The sequence below is a fragment of the Scomber scombrus genome, chromosome 15 (genome assembly GCF_963691925.1).
Source record: "Scomber scombrus chromosome 15, fScoSco1.1, whole genome shotgun sequence".
In the NCBI taxonomy this organism is placed as follows: Eukaryota; Metazoa; Chordata; class Actinopteri; order Scombriformes; family Scombridae; genus Scomber; species Scomber scombrus.
The window spans coordinates 21,567,760-21,588,011 of NC_084984.1; the positions used below are offsets into that span (position 1 = coordinate 21,567,760).

Here is a 20,252-nt window from a genome sequence, read left to right on the forward strand (position 1 = left end):
CAGTCAAACATGATCCTGAATGTTGTTTATTTCTTACATACTGCAGAAATGGTTAGTTAGTTTAGCTATTCAGCTGAACATTGTCAAGTCTAATTGTTCTGTTTAGGTTTTTTGCTGCCAGATGGAAATACTGGTTTTTGGCTTGCTGGCAATTTAAATACATGAAACACTTGAAGTACCTGAATCAATGTACTTCATCACCATGACGCAAAAGTCATATAAAAATTGCATATTGCCATGAAGAGATCCAGATGATGACTTTACATTTAACCTACAGTACAGCGACCCATACAACCAAAAATATGGAAAGGGATTGCAACTGATATAAAAACTGTTGAGAAAAATGTAGATATGTCTGATATTCTTGTATTTGTGTAGTATATAAAATATAATTGGGACATATTGGGTTTGTTGTGGTTACAGTTTGAGAGGACATTAGCTACAGAAATCTGTCACGTGAATGACTTCTTATTTAGGTAGCAATTTAAGAGTAAATATGATGTGTCAATATCAATAGCAAAAGCACAGAAAAGCAAGAAGACACATTTCTTCAGTCAAAAAAGTACAATGAGTCACCACTTCTACTGAAAAAAATCTTCCTTTTTTTCACTGCATTGCATTCTGGTGTAACCTTCTGTTAATGTGTAAAACTCTGCAGTGATTTTTTTGAATGTCAGACCGAAGTGGAGGCTGAAGTGACATTGAAAATGTCATCACTTCACATTTGTTGGAATGACAAATGACCACCAAACAGCAAAATATATTTATAAAATTCATTTATGCACGTGAAGATAAGCAGACGGATGAATAAACAGAGAGGCTTATAGATGGGATAGAATATAAAAAAACATATTCACATCATTTACAAAAGATTCAGGTGGAAGTAAAGCAAAAGAGAGAAATAATTGGATGGATACAAGGATGGGGCAGACATGGATGATGCAGAAAATGATGAATGGCTAACTGCATGTGAAAAATACTGTGGTTTACCTTGGCCCCGTGTTTCTGTAGCACCTCCATTATGTCATTATGAGCCCGCTCTGCTGCCACATGGAGAGGAGTCATGAAACTACAGAGAGACGAGGGAAAAGAAGGAGGCGAGGGTCTGTATTTAATACACTGGGGTCAGCCTTTAATAACCTTGGTATGTTGAATTCTTTCATTGACTGTGCACAGTTGAAAAAATATGAATAATTCTCTATCTTGGTGGTTATGAGCAGACGGAAACAGAACTCACTCTTTATTCTTCTCATTGACGTTGGCGCCTTTCCTCAGCAGCAGCTCCGTCACCTGTTTCCTCTTGGGGTGCGGCGATGCTACTGCACAATGCTAACACACACATATCATTGTCTTAGTATCTGTACATCAGTGTAGAAAAAAAACCAGTGTGTGCAGTACTATATGTGTGTGTCTTACCAGCGCAGTCTCGTGTGTGTGAGGGTGTTTGAAGTTGATGATCTCCAATGCGAGGGTCTTCTTAGCCTTGGCCATGTCAGCTTCTCGAGCAGCCTGAAGCAAGGAGTGGCCCTTAAACTCATCTGGAAACACACACACGACATATCAGAGGCGTTAACAACAATAGTTTCAGTTTGACCACAGTGCAATTTTGAATTAATCTGAAATTTCCTCCTCTAAACCAGAAGGCTGCAAAAGTATCTAAATGAAAAACCGGAGTAACAATTTTCAAATCCGACCACAACAATATACTCTTTTAGTTGCAATGACCCTACAGCATACCAATACTTCAGAGAGATTACTTCAAAGTTTATATCGGAGAGCTAATAACATATCAAGCAGTCTGTTGTAGTAACAGCGTGTGTGCTGGAATTGAAGCGGAAACAAGTGATTATCCCCCGGGGACTGAAAATTACAAACAACAAACTATTTTGCTTCTGAAACATTTCAGGCTGAATAAAAAAGGAATCTGTTCAAGTCTCTCTACTGACTGAGCGAAAGCTTTCATGCATTTCTAATCAGACATTTAATCTAATGGAAACAGCACCACACAGCAGTCACATATTCAAGGGAACGTGGTCAAGAGAGAGAATCGAAACCGTAATAACAGCTGATGAATGGGAAACAGAGGTGGCGACAGCAGTTTTATTGTTTATGAAGTCATTTTTCATCCTTTTTAGTCCACGACGATGGCTCCCAAAACTTTTGATCTTTTGACAATCTTTAAATGAAGAAATATCTACTTTTGAGCCCTCATTACAGTTTAAAAGTGTATTGTGGACTCAACTGAAGAGTATTTTTCCATTTCACAAGGTTTTACTTATTAAAATGTCAAATAGTTGAAAAAACAAACCCAACAATATTATAAAACCAGAAAAAAAATACAAATAATTTACACATAAATGCACTGAGACTTTAAGGTTTGTCTTGGTGCCTCAATTAAATACATGTGTAAATAATTTAACTAAAATCTTAAATATCCCAGAACAGCTCACAAGGATAATGAGAAACTTAAAGATGGTTTTGCATATTTTATAAACTGCCTATATTCTACATTACTACCAAGTATCTCTACTAGATGTTAGACTGACCTTACACTTACGCTACTTTTGTGTCAAAACAGTATGAAAGTAAACTTTAAGCACCTTAAAACATGCTTGAGCTAACAAATTTGAATTTTCCGTCGAAAGTCTTGTTGTCAGCTGTTATTATAGTAATGCTTTTGCAATTTAATCTTTACTGAAAAATTCTCCCCATAACTGCCTTAAATGACGCTCTGGCATCTGAGATCTGACAATCAGCCGCTGCACAGCCAACAAACACACTGTTATGATCATAGTTTTATTTCCTGGATTTCTGCAAGTATCTGTATTTCATCAGCAGACTATCTCCTGCAATAGGAGGCTCAGTATCAGGGTATCACAGGTTCAATAAAAGCATGTAAGGTATTTTTAACAGTCTCTTCTAGTCAAAGAACTCCTCAAGGAAAAGAAAGAGGCTGTGACACAGAAAATAATCTGAAGTAAACACACACAGAAATACACCCTAAAGGTTCTTGTCCAATTAGGTAGGAACTTGGTGTCACCAGCTAGAGGCCAATCTCTAAACTAGAAGTTGAAGTATACAGTGTATTCACAAATAAACGGCAATTAAGTCTAAAAAATCTTCACATTTAGTTTTGAATTCCTGTAAGTAATAATGTTACTGCAGCAAATGTCCCACTGAGACTAGAAGACACCCTCACCAAAAAAAACCCATCAGAAGTGTTATTGTCCTGCATTTGTGCATTAACTCACAATGGCTTATGATTCATGTAGCATTTGAGTTTTGCTTTGATCTGATTCATTACGAAGATGAAGCAACACGCGTGGCAGTTGGACTGTATTTGCGAAGGTATGACTACACAGATGTTCACAACAAAGAAAATAAAAGCATTATAAGTTGTAGTGAATATATTGTGACAAGTTATTGTGATACACATGTTGACCAAACCTGAATCACCTTGAGATCAAAATAAAGCGTGAAGCACAGTTGTTCAGCTGAAGGCCGTGATCCTCGCATCTTGAAGTAAAGCTGGGGCAACTCTGTGAATGAGCTACTGTATGAATTGAATTCAAAGGCAGGAACTGTAAAGGTGACTAACTCAGAGGAGATGATAGATTTGGTTTTGCTGAGGAACTCTACTTTCATGTGAGAGTACATGTCTGCATAGATTTTCTAGAATCCACTGCATCTTGTTATATTGGAGGACTGGACATTTAGATATTCACAGCATCAGGTTCTCTTTTTAATTAGAGAGAGTGTTGCAGTAAAGGTTGTGTGTACTGTATCCTTATGTTTGTTAGCTCATTAATGTTGCTCAATTATCAGGTTTCCTCCAGTCTGTTTATAATTTTTACTTTGGAGAAGTGTTTTGCTAGCTGAGTTTAACCTACGAACTAACTAGCTGAGATTCTGAAGGCTCGTGTAAGATTTGCTGCAATAGAAAAAAAATAATTTGACAAGTGAAAATAAGCAGAAAATATCTCCCGACATCTGTACTTCAGAAATGGACTTCAAAGTATCAGAATCACCTGCTCAGTTGCCACGAATTACTGTCAAATGACTTCTGATCAAACAACTAATTTCACACTTTTTAGATTTTTTGATGTTTTTTGAAGGTTAGATATTTTGGAAGATAAAGAAACAAAACTCTTCTCTTCCACTTTTAAACCGTTATTTTAGATGACAGATATGCCTTCACTCTTTGCCTGTGATGTTTCATTCATGTTAGCACACATGAAAAAAACACAGCTAAATAAGAGCATCAGTCAAGTCTTCATTTGTTCTGCTCAGCTTTCCAAGCATGTCGAATTGCCGGCTATCAGATGTTCGCATCTGTGTCTCTTCATACCCATAATCCCTTGTTTTCTGCTCCACAAAACAACCCTTCTGTTGTCAGAGGGACTGAGACTCACATTTTCAAGTGTCTCCGCTAAGTTCGGATCAACTGCTCCAAACATGATTGGTATAAATACACCCTTCCTAAAAACAACCTATTCATTAATTCAGCACCATGACTCATTCGGGAGACACAATGCAGCTGCAGTTTATGTAAATGAAGTGCCGCACTCACATGTGAGTCTCTCCTTCAGCTCCGGAGTGGGCGCCATGTCCACAGAGCTCTTGCTGTGGCAGTTGAGCAGGGTTGGGTCGGCCCCGTGGCTCAGCAGCAGAGAGCAGACCTCCACTCGGTTTTTAGACGCCGCTTCATGGAGTGGGGTGAACTGCCAGAGATCCATGGCATTCACACAGGCTCCGTGCTGGAAGAAAACAACACGGGCGGATCAGGATAAACAGGGGAGAAAGAGAACAAGAGTTTCTTTTCATGTTGGATCATTTTAAAGGGAATTCAGCAGCAGATCACTACAAACAGTGACGGGTGTGCGGCTGTTACATATCAGTCTGGTTTTTAATTGAATAAAAACAACAAAGCAGTTAAATTTAGGTCTGTTGTGATCCAATTTCCATTTGAGTTATTAGTATTCAAGATAGCAAAAATGTAATCATGTTAACTGAGAGGCAGTGTCCCTGCCTCAGTAACTATTGAGCTGGACCAGATAATGTGTTTTGCTTTTGGAAGGACAGGCTAAAGGCTCATGTTGCCTCACCTCACAGATGGTATTGTAAAGCTTTAGTGAGGTCCCCATCTCCAAAATATCTGCTGTCAGCTCGGGATCTGTGCGTGCGTGTGTGTGTGTGTGTGTGTGTGTGTGTGTGTGTGTGTGTGTGTGCTACCTTCAGCAGCAGCTCAGTGACTTCATAGTGTCCATAGGAGCAGGCATTATGTAGAGGCACCAGACCACTGGAAGGATCAAACACACAACAAAATCTTAATTAGCAATTAATATAAAGTTCAGGAATTCAAAGACAGAATTTAAAACTCTTTATGTCTCCATTGCATGTTTATGTTTTGAGTTATGTCTTAGTTTTTCACTAAGAAAAATGCAAAATGAAACTCAATTTAATGTGACCTTTTTCCAGTTTGGCACATTTAGGTGAATATTTACCAGCCAAAATCTTATGAACTTAGAGTGATTGGTCCATAATATAAAAGCTACACATGCTTCACATTTATTGAGAAAGCATTTTTGATACAGACAAATTAAAGGAAAAGCTTGAATAAATGAGTGGAGAAACATAAACGAATGCAGATGCTTCAACTCAGGTGCACCGCGTTCATATAATTAAGTAATTAACATCTAATGATGTTCTGTGGCGTGTATGAAAATGCTGAGCGAACCCAGTTGATTCTGATTCAGCAAGACGGAAAGAGGAAAAGATCTAAGTGACTTTGAAAGAGGGTTCATTGTTCGGGCATGGATGGCAGGAGCTTCAGTCACAAAGGCTGCTCAGCTGGCTGCTGTTAGAATAAGAACTGTGACTGAAGTGACATCTGCATTTATATCTATGGGAAAGACATCATTTAACACCTCAGGGAGATTTTGGACAGAAGCATTAGACAGCGCTCTCCACCAACAACATCAAAACACCAATTAGGGAGTATCTTTTGGAAGAATGGGGTTCATCCCTCCAGTAGAGTTCAGAGAGTGCAGAATCAATGCCAAGGCCCAAAACCTTATTAAGACACTTTATGTTGATAATAATGATAACATATCCTTTTAATTGGTCATGTGTCTCTAAATAACGTAGGGAAATATGACACAATTATTAGAAAGGTTTTTCTGTATGAAAATCAGAAAAGAGCCACTGAGAGCCAATCAGGTGTAGAAAGGACTCTTATTGCTGTCTCCGTGATGGACAGTCTACTTGAAAACACTCATCTCCAAAGCTATGTGAGGTTGGTGGCAGTGCAGCACCACCACAATATCAGATAGTGTAATTCTCCTAAAATTAAAATTTTTACATCTTCTACATTTGTTCTTGTTTTTATTTTACTTAGTTACTTGTACGTACCCCTTGTCCTTGGCATGAACATCTGCGCCGTGTTGTAGTAACAGCTGAACTATCCTCACCCTGTTGTATCCTGCTGCCAGGTGGAGCGGAGTGGACTGGAGAGACATGAAGAGACACAGATGGAGACGAAGAGGGACAGTAGGTGCAAGAGGAGAGGAGAAAAGAAGAGGCAGGGTGAAAGTGAAGAAAAAAGGGACAAAAATATAATGTAAATGTTAGCCCATGTCTTTGCTGTAGCGTGACAGTTTATCATCATGATTTCATTATCATCAGTCCAGTATACAAATTTCACATTCAGGATTGTCTTCACTGAGCAGTCAGATCTGTGAACGCTTTCAGACTTTGCAGGGAGGAATGTGCTTTCCCTCCACTGACTCATTCTACAGTGACAAAGCCTGACTATATTTCCTCCAAGAAACTGATGAAAAGCTGCAGTTCTGAATGTTTTAAGATGAGATGAGATGGCTTCAGCTCTCCATGCAGTGTTTCCTCTATATGCTCTGAGCAAAGTACATTCTCTTTCAAAGCTGGAGTGATACCAAGACTGCTGGAGAAATGTTATGGCAGCGAGAATGCTCCCATTATTCAGTCAAATTGAACTTGTTACAGGAACAGGTATTGAAAAACCTGCCTCAAAGCCATGATATAAAATGGATTTTTACAACACTGGATGTACTAGAGATTAAACTGTGAATAGAACTGGGATTAAATATGCAGCATGCAGCAGGCAGATATAAATGAACCTCACAAAGTACAAACTGAGCTAACTTGAAATAAGTTGCATACACGGGTGGCAGAGTTCCTTTTCACACATGCTATTCGACTGTCTGGGTCATATATGAACAGGAGTCTGTTAATGTAATTATTCACCTTCAAAATAACATTTCTGTGAATCAAACCCTTTGAAATTACACTTTGACAAAAAAAAAATGGCTTAAGATAGGGCTGGGCGACATATACAAAATCAAATATCCCAATATTTTTTACCATGATTCCTCAATATCAATATCGCAACAATATTGCGGGGATATAATGAGTAAGTGGGTAAAGGTAAATATAGAACAGCTAGAACAGTATGGTATATTCAGAAAATATTACATCACTTTACTGTAATGCCGCCTTTAAAACTAGGAAAAATTAACACTTATGCAATATCGTGATAATACAATATCCAATCCAATCGTCTCATGTCACAATATCAATATAATATCGATATATTGCCCAGCCCTAGTTGAAGATTCCCAGATTAAAGGGTCAATTCATCCAAATTCTAAAAAATAAAAAAGAATCCCCAATTTCTTCCAGTGATATCAAGCCACTTACAACTTTTCAACTATCAGTAGAAAACTTTACATTTCAGTCTGTGAATTATCCAGAGTGTCCTTGACATTGTTTCTGGAAAGAGGCGTCGGTGCTGATTCTTTTTTTTAGGAGGGGGCATTTAACGAGGAAACGAGGTAAGAGAGATGGGGAATGTCATGTAACAATTCGTCCCCAGCCGGATGTGTGCCAACCCCTCTGCCACTGGGGTGACCCAGCTGTTACATTTTTTAGATGTCATTTTTCAATGCTTGGAGTACAACAAAGAAAATCCAATCTTGTGGTGGCAGAGATCTCAGAGATGGAAACCAGAGCCCTTAAAATAAAAATGATCTCCATGGCTAGATAGCACTAGTGGTAAAAAACTGTACGCCTTCTTGTAATTTGGGTGAACCAACCCATTAAAAGAACTTTGGCCTGTCTACTTATACTTTGTGTTTCCCTCATAAACATCAGCATTTGTCTGAAACAGTAAACATTAAAGTTTGGATTAAAAAAATAAATAAAAAAAACATTTTTGTTTACATACAAATGCAAATTGAAGAGTCCTTTTAGAGATGAACCTTTCAGAAAGTGAAAACATTGCACCTCATCATGCATACAGTCTCATAGCAGCACAAGTGATTCTGCTGACAAACGCATAATGCTCTGAAAGAAGAAGTCATGAGGGAAGCCAGCAAGCAGAGTATGTCTCAGGTGTGGGTGGTGGGGCAGTTGGGGGGGAGTGGGGGTGGGGGGTGGGATAAAGTAGTGGGTGAAGGGAAGATGCTTGAAGTAGGCAACCAGGAGTTGTGACTTGTGTCAGCAGGACTCGGATGGTGGTGGTGTGACAGCGGCACAGTGGCGCACATCTAACCACAAAACAGCGGCATGATCTCCATCCAACACACAGGCTCAAACCCCAAAACAGTGCAGCAATCTGAGCTGAGCAAGCCAGCTGTAAGCAAACAACTTACCAGCATTTTTTGGGATGTCAACTGCTAACAATGTTTGCCAAAAAACATAAAAAATAAAACAACGACAAAAACAAAATAAAAAAGGAAAATGACAACAAAAAACAGCACAGAAATCACACGATGATGGCAGCATTCAGAAATGCTACAGTGCAGCAAACAGAGACTAAGACTGCAGTTTATACAACAGTGATCCTGGTTTTGTTCTTGTTTTGCTGCTAAGAAGACTCCTAAAGAGGTCATTCACGGGTCACTGACAGAGAAAATGTCCTCATTAAAAAGCCAGACTACTACATTATTTCATAAGCCATGATGCAAAACCATGGCAAGATTTAAAATGAATAAAAAAATAATAAATTGGTTACAAAACTCGTAGTACTCATAGTGAAGCTTAGCTAACGTCTAGCCATAAATTATAAAAAGGTAAAAATAAGATGACATGGGAGTTTTTCAGGAAACAAATGAAAGAAATGGCTGCTCATTTGGTCATGCAGCATGGTCTCAAAAGGCTACATGGACAAAATGCTACTGTAACTCACTTATCAAAGACAAAATAAGTTTAACTTAAGTCATACAGGACTACAGTGGTTGGAACAACAGGGTTTTTTATCAGGCAATGGAGGAAATTTAGCACCATTTAGCAGCTTTCAGCCCAGCTTCTGCCCAGCGTTAACTGAAGTTTTGTAGAGATCTTGAACAACAGATAATCTTTGGTGATCTCTGCTGCTCACTCAGCTGTAAGGCTGAGAAGCAGCAGCAACAGCAGCAGTAGCGTGGCAGAGCCGGCAGGACAGATGGCACACTTGTATTTACAGGATGTGACAGCAGCTTTTGGAAGGAGCAGGACATGGTACACAGTTAGTCATCATCCTCATTTTAAATGTAGCGTCTTTCTGTGCGTGTATGTGTCCTGTGTGAGCCTGTGCACTTGCTGTTGTTGCAAACCGCGTGTTGAAAAAACACAAGTGTGCAAAGCGTTAAACTCAGTACATCTTAAAGCTACCAGTGAGTCATCAGCTAGGCCTCTAGGCCTCACACACAAACACACACACACACACGCACGTGCATGTACTGTTTCATCACCATAATGTCGTTGCCAGGGTCAGGCAGGGTAGTTTAAGCTCCACCTCTTCAATCTGTCAACCCTGTGAGAGGAATGGGTACATGCATATTTGTGCGTGTGCGTGCTTGCGTGCGTGAATGACAGAGAGACATAAACACTGTCATTGCCTATGCAGGTCTTGTATTAGATTCTGCACAGTGAAGATTATTTAAAATAACATTATAAAAAAATAAGCTCCAGCTGAAACTTTCATCATGAACCCTCTGACCCCCTCAGTAGCTATAAGCCAATAGTGCAAATAATCAGAGGCGTCACCTATTTAGCATCTATCTGACCCATTCCACATCCAAAAGCTGCCCATTACAGCTGTTTTTTCCCCCTGCAGTAGCAGCAGCAGATTTTCTTGGGCTCTGAATTTTATGAAGCAAAGATGAAGCGTTCTTTATCATTATGTTTCTCTACAGTCAAAGCCACACACTGACCCTTCAAAATGGCAGAAATGGGAAAAAAAAAGAATAAATGCTCTTTCAAGAGAGCCAACAAGCACAGCAGCAGCACATAAAACTAGACTCTTTAAACGTGGCTGCTTTTACATAAAGCACAATATTTCTCTCTGTGCCGGGTTGAGGTCGTATCAGGATCGTTTACACAATTGCCTGAAATGACAATTCCGTATAATATTCACACTTCCACCAGTATATGTATTTTTAACACACAGAGAGTGGAGAGCATTCAGTCTAACACTCTTTGAGCCCTAGGCTGTTTTTTCTCAGTTTTTCACTGCTTTTATTTTCAAGCTTGTGGCATAATCACCACATTTCAGGATGTCATTTAACTCAGAAATAGCATCATATGACATATGATAAATATTAATAATATATATGTTTATGTATGTGTATGGACAGAGGAGAATGAAAGTGACAAGGTTATTTTTCCTGTGAATAAAGTTTTCTTTAAAGTTTTTTTTTGCTTGCTCATGGTGTTAAATACTACATTATTTGGATTTGTTGGGCTGCATTTCCTTATAAAAAGCTTTTTTTTTTAAATCGTTTTTGGGAACAACTGTTGAAAAGTAAAATCCAGATTTTTTGTGTGTGCTTGTGTCCTTCCACTGTTAAATATTTTGCTCCATAAAGCCCTAAAGTGAAAAACCTAGCAGACTGTATTTCAAATACACCCAATCGGCCCTTTCACTGGCAGACTGAGAGTGAACAATAGCAATTAAAAAACCCCACTTCGTAGTTTTTAATCATCTAAAAGCTTTTCTGTGAGGTGAAGGCAGTCAGGAGCGGAGTAAGGGAAGGAGATGAAGGAGAGAACCATGGGAGGAAAATGAAGGCGGCAGGAAGCAAGGCGGGAAGCAGACAGCATGTCAGGCTAAGATGGAAAATACTAATCAATCTTTCTGGTTTTCATTGCTAGCATTTTTTCTTATTGAAATATAGCCCTCTATATAAACTCTATATATCTGAATTGTAGCCACAACATCAAAATAATGTAAACATCCTTGTCACATTACAACCTTCATCAAATTTGCCTTATTTGGTATCAAAAATATCAATCACACATTTTGATTAAAAAACACTGACTGTCCAATCTGCTTCTGTGTTGGTTCCTGCTTTGTTATGTCTTACCATTTTTTTCCTTTAACATCTCTTGCACCCTACGTTTCTCTCTCAGGCTTCCTTTTCTCTTTACAAGCCTGTCAAGCTGTTCCCATGACAACGGTGACTGCTAACTGTCAGCAGTTGCCATAGCAATGAGACGTGATCTATCTGGGAGGGTGAACGGCCACATTTAGACCATTTTGTTTGGCGTATTTGTGTGTGTGTGTGTGCGTGTGTGTGCGTGTGTGTGAATTCCTTAACGTTGCCATATAGGATCCATCAGTCTGCCATTCATCCTATAACTCAATAAATTCAGCATTTGGATGAATTACAGCAACACATGCTGCAAACAAAAACGTCTTAAATTGAGAAAATATTCTGCCAGAAATGATAGAGCATTCAAATTAAATCCAGGAGCAGCTTTAAATTGGAGATGGCTTTTTTTCACCAAGGCTTAATATCTTTAAACAAGTCAAAAATACATGTTAATTAAATGATAATTTTTTGCAGTGAAAGGACGAACAAATCTTAAAAGACACAGGATGAAATGAAACTGTCTGTGCTTGAAGTGAATATGAAAATACATCTTTTACACACTGTGGGTGTAGAAAACAGGTGCAGTATGCGATCTGCAGCATGGGTTTGAAAATCCGTTTCAGATACGACAAAAAAAACACTCTTCACAAACTGTGCTTCAATTTAGAGTTGAGACATGCATTCCTCGAATATAGTATGTTTACTGACAATACACCAATATTCATACTGTATATAACCTTAGCACAAACTTGAAACTAGACATTGTCCCTCAAAGTGTTCATTAATCTCTTACATCCTTCTGACTCCTACAGATATCTCAATTAAGTCTTATTTTATGGAGTTAAGTCAGCAAAATTACATACTGAGGTCTGTATAGAAGAGAGATTTTGATCTAAAAGACTGATGATGTAGATTATTAAATGAAAGATTCAGTTAACCGATTAAGCACCTTTCCGCCGTCACTAAATCAAAAAGGCTTTCCTCTTCATGGTATTAGCTTTGAAGCTGAGATTAAAAAAAGGCTCATTTACTGTTAAATGTGAAATAATTGTGATTAGTTGTCAGCTAACATGTTTCAAAAGAAGAACATGAGTATAATTGTGTCACTTGTATATTCAAAAAATGAGCGTAACATCTCTGTAACTTGTGTTCCACTGTTTCAGCTGCCTTAGTCCTCGGGTCAGCGCTGCAGGTAGACGCGCTAACAAAATGAGTAGGGTCAGATGGCTGGATCAATAAACATATTAGCAAATCTATGTGCTATTCCTCTGACACACACACACACACACACACACACACACACACACACACACACACACACACACACACACACACACACACACACACACACACACACACAGAGAGAGAGAGACAGTGTAAGCTGCTGACAGCTCAGTCCAGCCAAAAGTTTGGAAGATAAATAACCTACAGCTAGTCTTCTCATCTTATGCTTTCTGTACACACACACACACACACACACACACACACACACACACACACACACACACACACACACACACACACACACACACACACACACACACACACACACACACACACACACACACACACACACACACAGATATCTCAGCCATCACCCGTCTATGCGCTCTGCCTCCCAGCTATAAACACTGACTTTTCCATGGAGCTGAGGGCTCAACGGAAAGTTTTAAGCTCAGCAGCTCAGAAAGTAACTTCAGTTGTACAATCCTCCAAAACAACAGAAAGTGTCTTTCTCACTTTCTATCTCAGACGGACATCCTGGGTTTAATATTTGTCATCTTTCAGGTTCAAGTTAGAAACCTCATATCTCAAAGGCATCACCTGTACATGTTTACAGGTAAAATGTAAAGTCCTCAAAACCAATGTCACAAAACAATGAATTAAGACAACTAAATAACTTGTTTTTACCACATCTGTGCATGACAGCCAGGGTCTGGTGAAGGTAGGGAGGAGATAGTAGTTATGTAAAAAAACTGAACTAAATTAAAAAATGTAGTGTTATGGAGCAATGTTTGGGCCCCCACATGTGGGTAGGATAATTAACATCCTGTTGTTGGTTTTGGGCTAATCCGCCACCAACAAGCGCAGCAAAGCACCACTGAAGGCAGCGAAGAAGAAAACTGCTAGCAAGCTGACAATAATGTTACAATCCACTAAGTCTTTTTTTTTAAATCAGCTTCGTAAATGTTTATTGAGGAAGGAAATGCATTTAGCACATACACTGAATTGGCTGAAACATACTGAATGTAAAAAATGGTCTTCAGCATATAACTCAGATGACTTACTCTCTGTCTGCTTTACTGTATAAAGGACACACCACTTTCTGTACTGAATTGTATGCTGCAGAGTCATTCAATATGTGTGTAAGTCTTGTGGATACTGGGCCAAGTTAAATAAAGATTTGACTGTGTGTTACTTTGATGTAACAGAAAATGAAGTGCCTGTATCAAGCTATGTATGTCCAGTTACCTACAATGAAATGCACCAGAGGAATTCATGTCAAAATATCAATCACCATTGACATCATTTAAATTGTAAATATGATGAAAACATGATTTTTGCTGTGAACTCAATTGGTTTCCATGCATTTCAGCAATAAATGGTCAGATCTTCAGTGTGGACATACAGCAGGTCCAGGTCACACTACCACACTGACAGTCGTTGCTTTGGTGTTTACTTTAGCCATGTGATTACAGTTTATGATACATACATGTATACAAGTTGTGTATGAACAGCTTAAAATCATATTTTTTATCAAAGCTGAAAGAGGGAATCTTCAGCTATCAAACATCCACATTGCTGTGAAGTCAAACGTCTTGGCCTCTTGGAAATAATCTTTATTTGAACCCTGCACAACTTGTTTTCTCGTTTTGTGATCAATTATTTACGTATCTAATACATAAAAAATATTAACCATGGCTACGATAACTTCTTTTAAACTACAGCGGGTATTTGAATTAATAATAACTTGTATCAATTGTAATTTTCAAGCTCAATTTAATATTTTTTTCTATGGGAAACAAAGCTTATAACATCTGATCCATCATCATAAACTACCTGTGTGAGCTAAAACTGTACAAACAACAACATGCCACGGGCTTGCATGAAAGCAAGAGGTTAGATTTGTCACTGCCAAAAGTTTATTAAAACTTTTCCTTACCCTATTTGTCATCTGTCACTTGAACAGTTAACAGATGCCTCTGGATGTGTTTATTCCCTGTTTCATAAGAGCAGAAGTGTAATCGCTCTCAGAGAGGGCATCGGGCTCCATTTGCGAGCGAACTCTGAAAAATCTCCCGTCAAGCACAATTCAGTCATTTCGACGACCTTGTGCATGTTCGCCTGGATTTGTAAACATGAGTCATGAGCAAACTTCCGCCAAGACGAGAGGAGCGCCGGCCTCGACTCTGATCTGCGAACTCATCGGGACCCCGCAGGACACCAACAGATGAGAGTTTTAATATCGAAGGAGACTTTCCAGGCAAGTTGGCAACTTTTTCAATCCAGAGACGTCAGCACTGGAACAATAACCTCATTGGATTGTAAATTAAAAGCTAGGTCAACCATAACATTTCAACTGAGAGAGCGCTTGCATCAGTATGTCTAATTTTAGCATTTGACATTAAACTGGAACATAAAATATTCTTCAAAAGCCAGAAAATACTAACAGACCTCTTAAAGGTCTTAAAAATGCTTTCAAAACCTATTTTATGAGTCCTATATCCATTTATCTATTCCTGAAAAGTTCACTTTTGAAGAAACATGTTTTTTCTACCACTCAGGGCCGAACCACAGTCAGTCAGCGTGGCGCTCTCAGCAGGATCCGCTTTCATAATCAACATTTAAACAAGGCCTCAATTAAAATATTTTCTTTTGCTCTCTCTCTCTCTCTCTCTCTCTCTGTCTCTGTCTCTGTCTCTGTCTCTCTCTCTCTCTCTCTCTCTCTCTCTCTCTCTCTCTCTCTCTCTCTCTCTCTCTCTCTCTCTCTCTCTCTCTCTCTCTCTCTCTCTCTCTCTCTCTCTCTCTCTCTCTCTCTCGGAATCTGAATCTCTGTGTTGCTCTTCAGTTGTCTGTGTCTTTGATGTTCATGCCAGATAGGACGCGAGTGGGTGTGATGATTCTCACTGGTGAGCTATACATCCAAAATTCACAATATTCACAAACACACACACGCACACATACATTCACAGTGTTCAGACATGAAATGTATTCCCTTAAATGAATGAGATTTTTATTTTTTTCCTCTTTTTTGACTCAAATGAGATCGGAAAATTGAACTTTAAAAAAAGACAAATAGACAGCCACAGTGGGTGCATACACTCTGAATTATACAGAGTTATACAGTATACAGGATTTACAGGGATGCTTAATTACAGCGGTTACACAACAAAGAGAGACGAAAACATGGATTGACACTCTACAAACCACAGACTGGATTTCTTCTAACTTAACATGAGGTTACTGATTTAAAGTGCACATGGCTGTAGGAACAAAGCTCCTGCTAAAATGAGCCTTTCTGCACATGAAGGTCTATACCTGTGGCCAGGAGGAAGGGTGGGTAAAGTACTGGTGCAGTGAGTGGTCTGGCTCATGTGTGATTGTGAGTGCCTTGCTGATCAGGAATGAAATGTCACAAAAAAGTGGGTAAAAAAAATGAGTATGTGTGCATTTTGTAGCTCAGTGGGTAGTCAGAGAGCACAGGCCTTTTTCCAGAGGAAGCATGCAGGAGCAAGAGTGTGTGTGTGTGTGTGTGTGTGTGTGTGTGTGTGTGTGTGTGTGTGTGTGTGTGTGTGTGTGTGTGTGTGTGTGTGTGTGTGTGTGTTTGTGGGAGGAGGGGGTGGAAGGAGGAGGGAGCAGTAGGTTTCAATAGAGGCAGCTTGATAACGCTCTCCACTCAGCTGTGTTAATAATATCCCACTCTGATGGGTCCTCAATCATCTGAGTGCACTCGTGCGCGTGCACACACACACACACACACACACACACACACACACACACACACACACACACACACAGAAGTGGATGTTATAGTGCTGCTGCCTTTACTATAGCACAGTGTAATAAGAACAAAAGGCTCTTTCCAAAATTAGAGCTGTGTGGGGAAAAACGTGAACATTTTTCCTGAAACAAAAAAGGGTTAGATACACTACGAGGACAAACATATGTGGATACTAAACACTACACCTGTGTTTAATTGTTAATAAAATCATGGGCAATAATATGCAGAGATGCTAAAGGTTAAGGTTTAACTATTACCCATTAATTGAAACTAGTCTATTAGGAACAACTCCCGTACTTTCAGGAGTGTCCACATACTTTTGGCCACATAGTAGACCGCTTTCTCTTCATCTAGTCTCTCTATTTAATTTGCTTCACTTTTTATCTGGTGTGTGTGCTGTGTACAAGCAAGAGCTTTTTTTAATTCACCCAGGGCAGCCGCAATCAACATTTATGCTCCAGATCTGTGTGTGTGTGTGTGTGTGTGTGTGTGTGTGTGTGTGTGTGTGTGTGTTAGCGCGAGTGTGTGTTTTTGAGGAGGAGAGACCGAGAGCTTGTGCCATTTCTAATTAAAATGAAACTGCGAAGGAGGAGGAGGAGGAGGAGGAAGAGAGAGAGCGAGAGAGAGGCAGGAAGAGAAGGAAGTGACCTGTCTAGTTTTAAGAGGACAATCATTATTATCAATCTGTTGGATTGTGACACACTCCGTTTTGTCTGTAATGATGATGTCTTCCTAATGATTTGTCGTTGTGTGTGTTACGAGCCGGTCATCAGTAAACTTCTTTTATGAGATTGTGCATCCACAGTTGAATTATTGTTTTATTACATGTGAATACTGGAGCTTTGATCTGAAAAGGGATTATTGCATCACACAATTATCTGTTTTATTATTACTCACACCTGCATATGGAAGACTTTATGGAATAATTATCAGTTATTTATTTTTCTTTCTTTAATGAAAATTCAGATTTTAAGAGATGTTTTTTTTCTAAATTGTGTGTAGTGTAGTGTAGTGTAGTGTAGTGTAGTGTAGTTACTGCCATGTGTTCTGACATTAGAGCTGAAACAATTTGTTGATTAATTGATGAAAATTAGTATCAAACTACAAAAACTTCTCACTTGAAGCTTCTTAAATGTGAAGATTGTCTTCTGATATTAAACTAAATATATATATTTGGGTTATAGACTGTTGTTTGGGACAAAACAAGACAATGTAGGTCATATCTTGGGCTTTGGGAAACAGTAATCAACATTTTCAACCCTTTTTTTCAATGTTTTATACTCTCATCAATTAATTAATAATAGACTTATCTATAATAAAAATAAGTTGTTGCAGCCTTGTTTGGCATTTTAATGACTTTAATCATGTCTGTTTTTTGTGGTAAACCTATTAGTTACCAGTTATTTGTGCCCATGATGTGTCAACAACTTCATTCATCTGTTCAACTCAGGTTCTGGCGGGTTGTAGGTGCTGATTTTAACATTAGCAGTAATAATATTCACATTATATTATATTCATACTACTACTACTACTACTACTACTACACGGGAAAAGCAGTTTACTGAGTGTGAAACCATCATCATCATCACACATTATTACTCTCCTGAAAATACAACTATTAATAAACATAAATGCTCATTTAAACTCATCTAACTAATGTATTTAAGGCTGTTAGTGTGCAGATATCTGATATTGTCAACTTGATGAGTCTTTGTGTGTAGATACTGGACCTGCATTATAATCTATTTTCTATAATCAAATCTCATTATCTGTAAACTTATACTTCCCGCAGAAAGGACAACGGTGACAAGAGGGAAGATTCTCATTACAACTTCATTTCACTTAGTATCTGCACTTATTAAGCAGAAATCACTCAATAATTTCTGTTAGCAGTGGGAATGTACATCCCCATCAACCCATTAAATTACCCCTTAAGACCATAAAGAGGATAAAACTGCAGTGGCGTGAAAATATATTCCATCTTCTGAGCATGACTGCTTTCAGTCCGGGCAATTAAAGAGCATTTGCAAATACAGATTGTGTAGAAGAGGTCATTTCAGAATACGCTTGGGCACATTTTGATATTTTGGAAGTAGTTGATCTCATGTAGTTATGAACCATTACATTTCAACATTTCTCAATGATCTCTTGTGTTTGTTCCCTGTACCTCCAAAGAATTTCAAATTACACGGTTTTTCCCTCGGGGTATCACGTCCCCAGCAGGCCACCTGCACAGATAATTGCCGGAGGATGCACTCTCACAATTACGGGTATGACGGTGATATGATGGATACAAGCTGCAGCTGAGCATCATCAACAGTTCTGAAGCACCCGTAATTATAGGAAAGAGCCTCCTCAAGGCTGTTATAGCATTTATATGGCAGTTATCAAAAGTACAGAGTAAAAGGCTCCTTTTGGCTCCTTGGTTGTCCTGGCAGTTGTCATAGCAACCAATAAAATAGAGTGGGCTCTGCTTTAGCGACAAATAAATTACAGCAATCTCGGGTTTTCTGAAAAAAATGTCTCCAACCAATCAATCACTTAGATGAAACTTGTTTCTACAAAATAGTAAGTCACCCTACAAGAATGCCACTAGTTTTTTTTTTTTTGTTGTAAATAACCTAAATGCCGTTTCAGAAGCTTTTCAACCCTCAGGAGAAAAACATGTTAGAGTAAAGCACGAAGATTCTGGACTGTAAGGCCCAAGAGACACACACAAGAACCCCAAGAGGGACCTCACACCTGTTTGGCCAATTGCCATTGCAGAGTGGAACTTCAGTCTCTCTCTGCTCTCAAACGAAATGCGGATAAGCAGCAGTCTTTACTGCTGTCAGCTTGGAAACCAGTGATATGGTGGACTGCAGGGACAGCTTCTACTAAAGCTAGAAAAATACTAAACTAAAAAATAGGCTGTTTTTCCTTCCAGTTATTCATCCGAGGGGCTAATCAGCAGCAAGCCAGACGTACCGCTGTGACACAGCACATCAACCTGAGGCTCGTGGCTCCCTGAGGACGCATGGGGGAATGCAGCGGTCAGAAAATAATTCATATTAAGTGAACAGTTTATAACAGGGCACAAAGTAGTTTTGTTGTGTTACCTGACTTTTAGCATACCCACTCTTGAATCTAATGAAACCAGAATTAACATGCGAATGAGACACATACGACTGCTAACACCTGATCTAATTATTGCTATTAGTCAAGCAAGTACAACATATGGCTAATTATAAACAGGTTACACACTTTACATAGCAGAGGTGACCTGTACAAGAAACTGAAAGCACTTGTAAATTGTGCTCATTCTAGTTCACTTAACCTCTTTCAATATGTTCAGCTTTGTGCATCGCTGCACCGGAAATGAACGCACACTCGGGCGGCTCTTAATTAACCAGGTGCTCCGTGTCTCAACCACGGCTTTAAGAGAAAAAGAGAAGTGTTGCGAGCTACCCACACACGGGACCGATATAACAATAACTTACATCCCTTTGCGATTTTTTATTCTTTATTGCTGCTCATGACTGAAATGACATAGCACTAAAGGTCATTTATGAGGGTTTGTCATGCTCAGACACATGTATTAATCATTTAACGGCTGTCATGATTTTGTATGAAAGTCTTTTTGGGGTCAGCCACGTGTCATGTGACCTGCAATTCCAGCTGCAGCCACTAAGCTGAAATTGCCTCACAGCTCTGTACTATTCCTTGGTTGCGTGGGGTCAACCAGAGGCCAGGTAGGTTGTTGCTTACCTTCCCTGTGTGTTGTACTAACTTGTATACTTTGCGTAAAACCAATCTGCTGAAAAATGTGATTGAATTTTTTAAATGCTGATTTAACCACAACTGCTAACTTTGTTTAAAAT

The 20,252-nt window shown here is 39.0% G+C and overlaps 1 protein-coding gene across 3 annotated transcripts in view; it reads right to left on the reverse strand.

Moving 5' to 3' along the window:
• Positions 1–20,252, reverse strand: part of tnksa (tankyrase, TRF1-interacting ankyrin-related ADP-ribose polymerase a) — an 81,692-nt gene that overhangs the window by 25,157 nt on the left and 36,283 nt on the right. For all 3 annotated transcript variants that reach the window (XM_062434040.1, XM_062434041.1, XM_062434039.1), the window contains exons 7-12: positions 6,412–6,506; positions 5,233–5,299; positions 4,571–4,757; positions 1,417–1,538; positions 1,238–1,329; positions 991–1,069 (exon numbers count right to left, since the gene is read on the reverse strand). In XM_062434040.1, the coding sequence (XP_062290024.1) occupies positions 991–1,069; positions 1,238–1,329; positions 1,417–1,538; positions 4,571–4,757; positions 5,233–5,299; positions 6,412–6,506 (642 nt within the window). The remainder of the gene's footprint in view (positions 1–990; positions 1,070–1,237; positions 1,330–1,416; positions 1,539–4,570; positions 4,758–5,232; positions 5,300–6,411; positions 6,507–20,252) is intronic.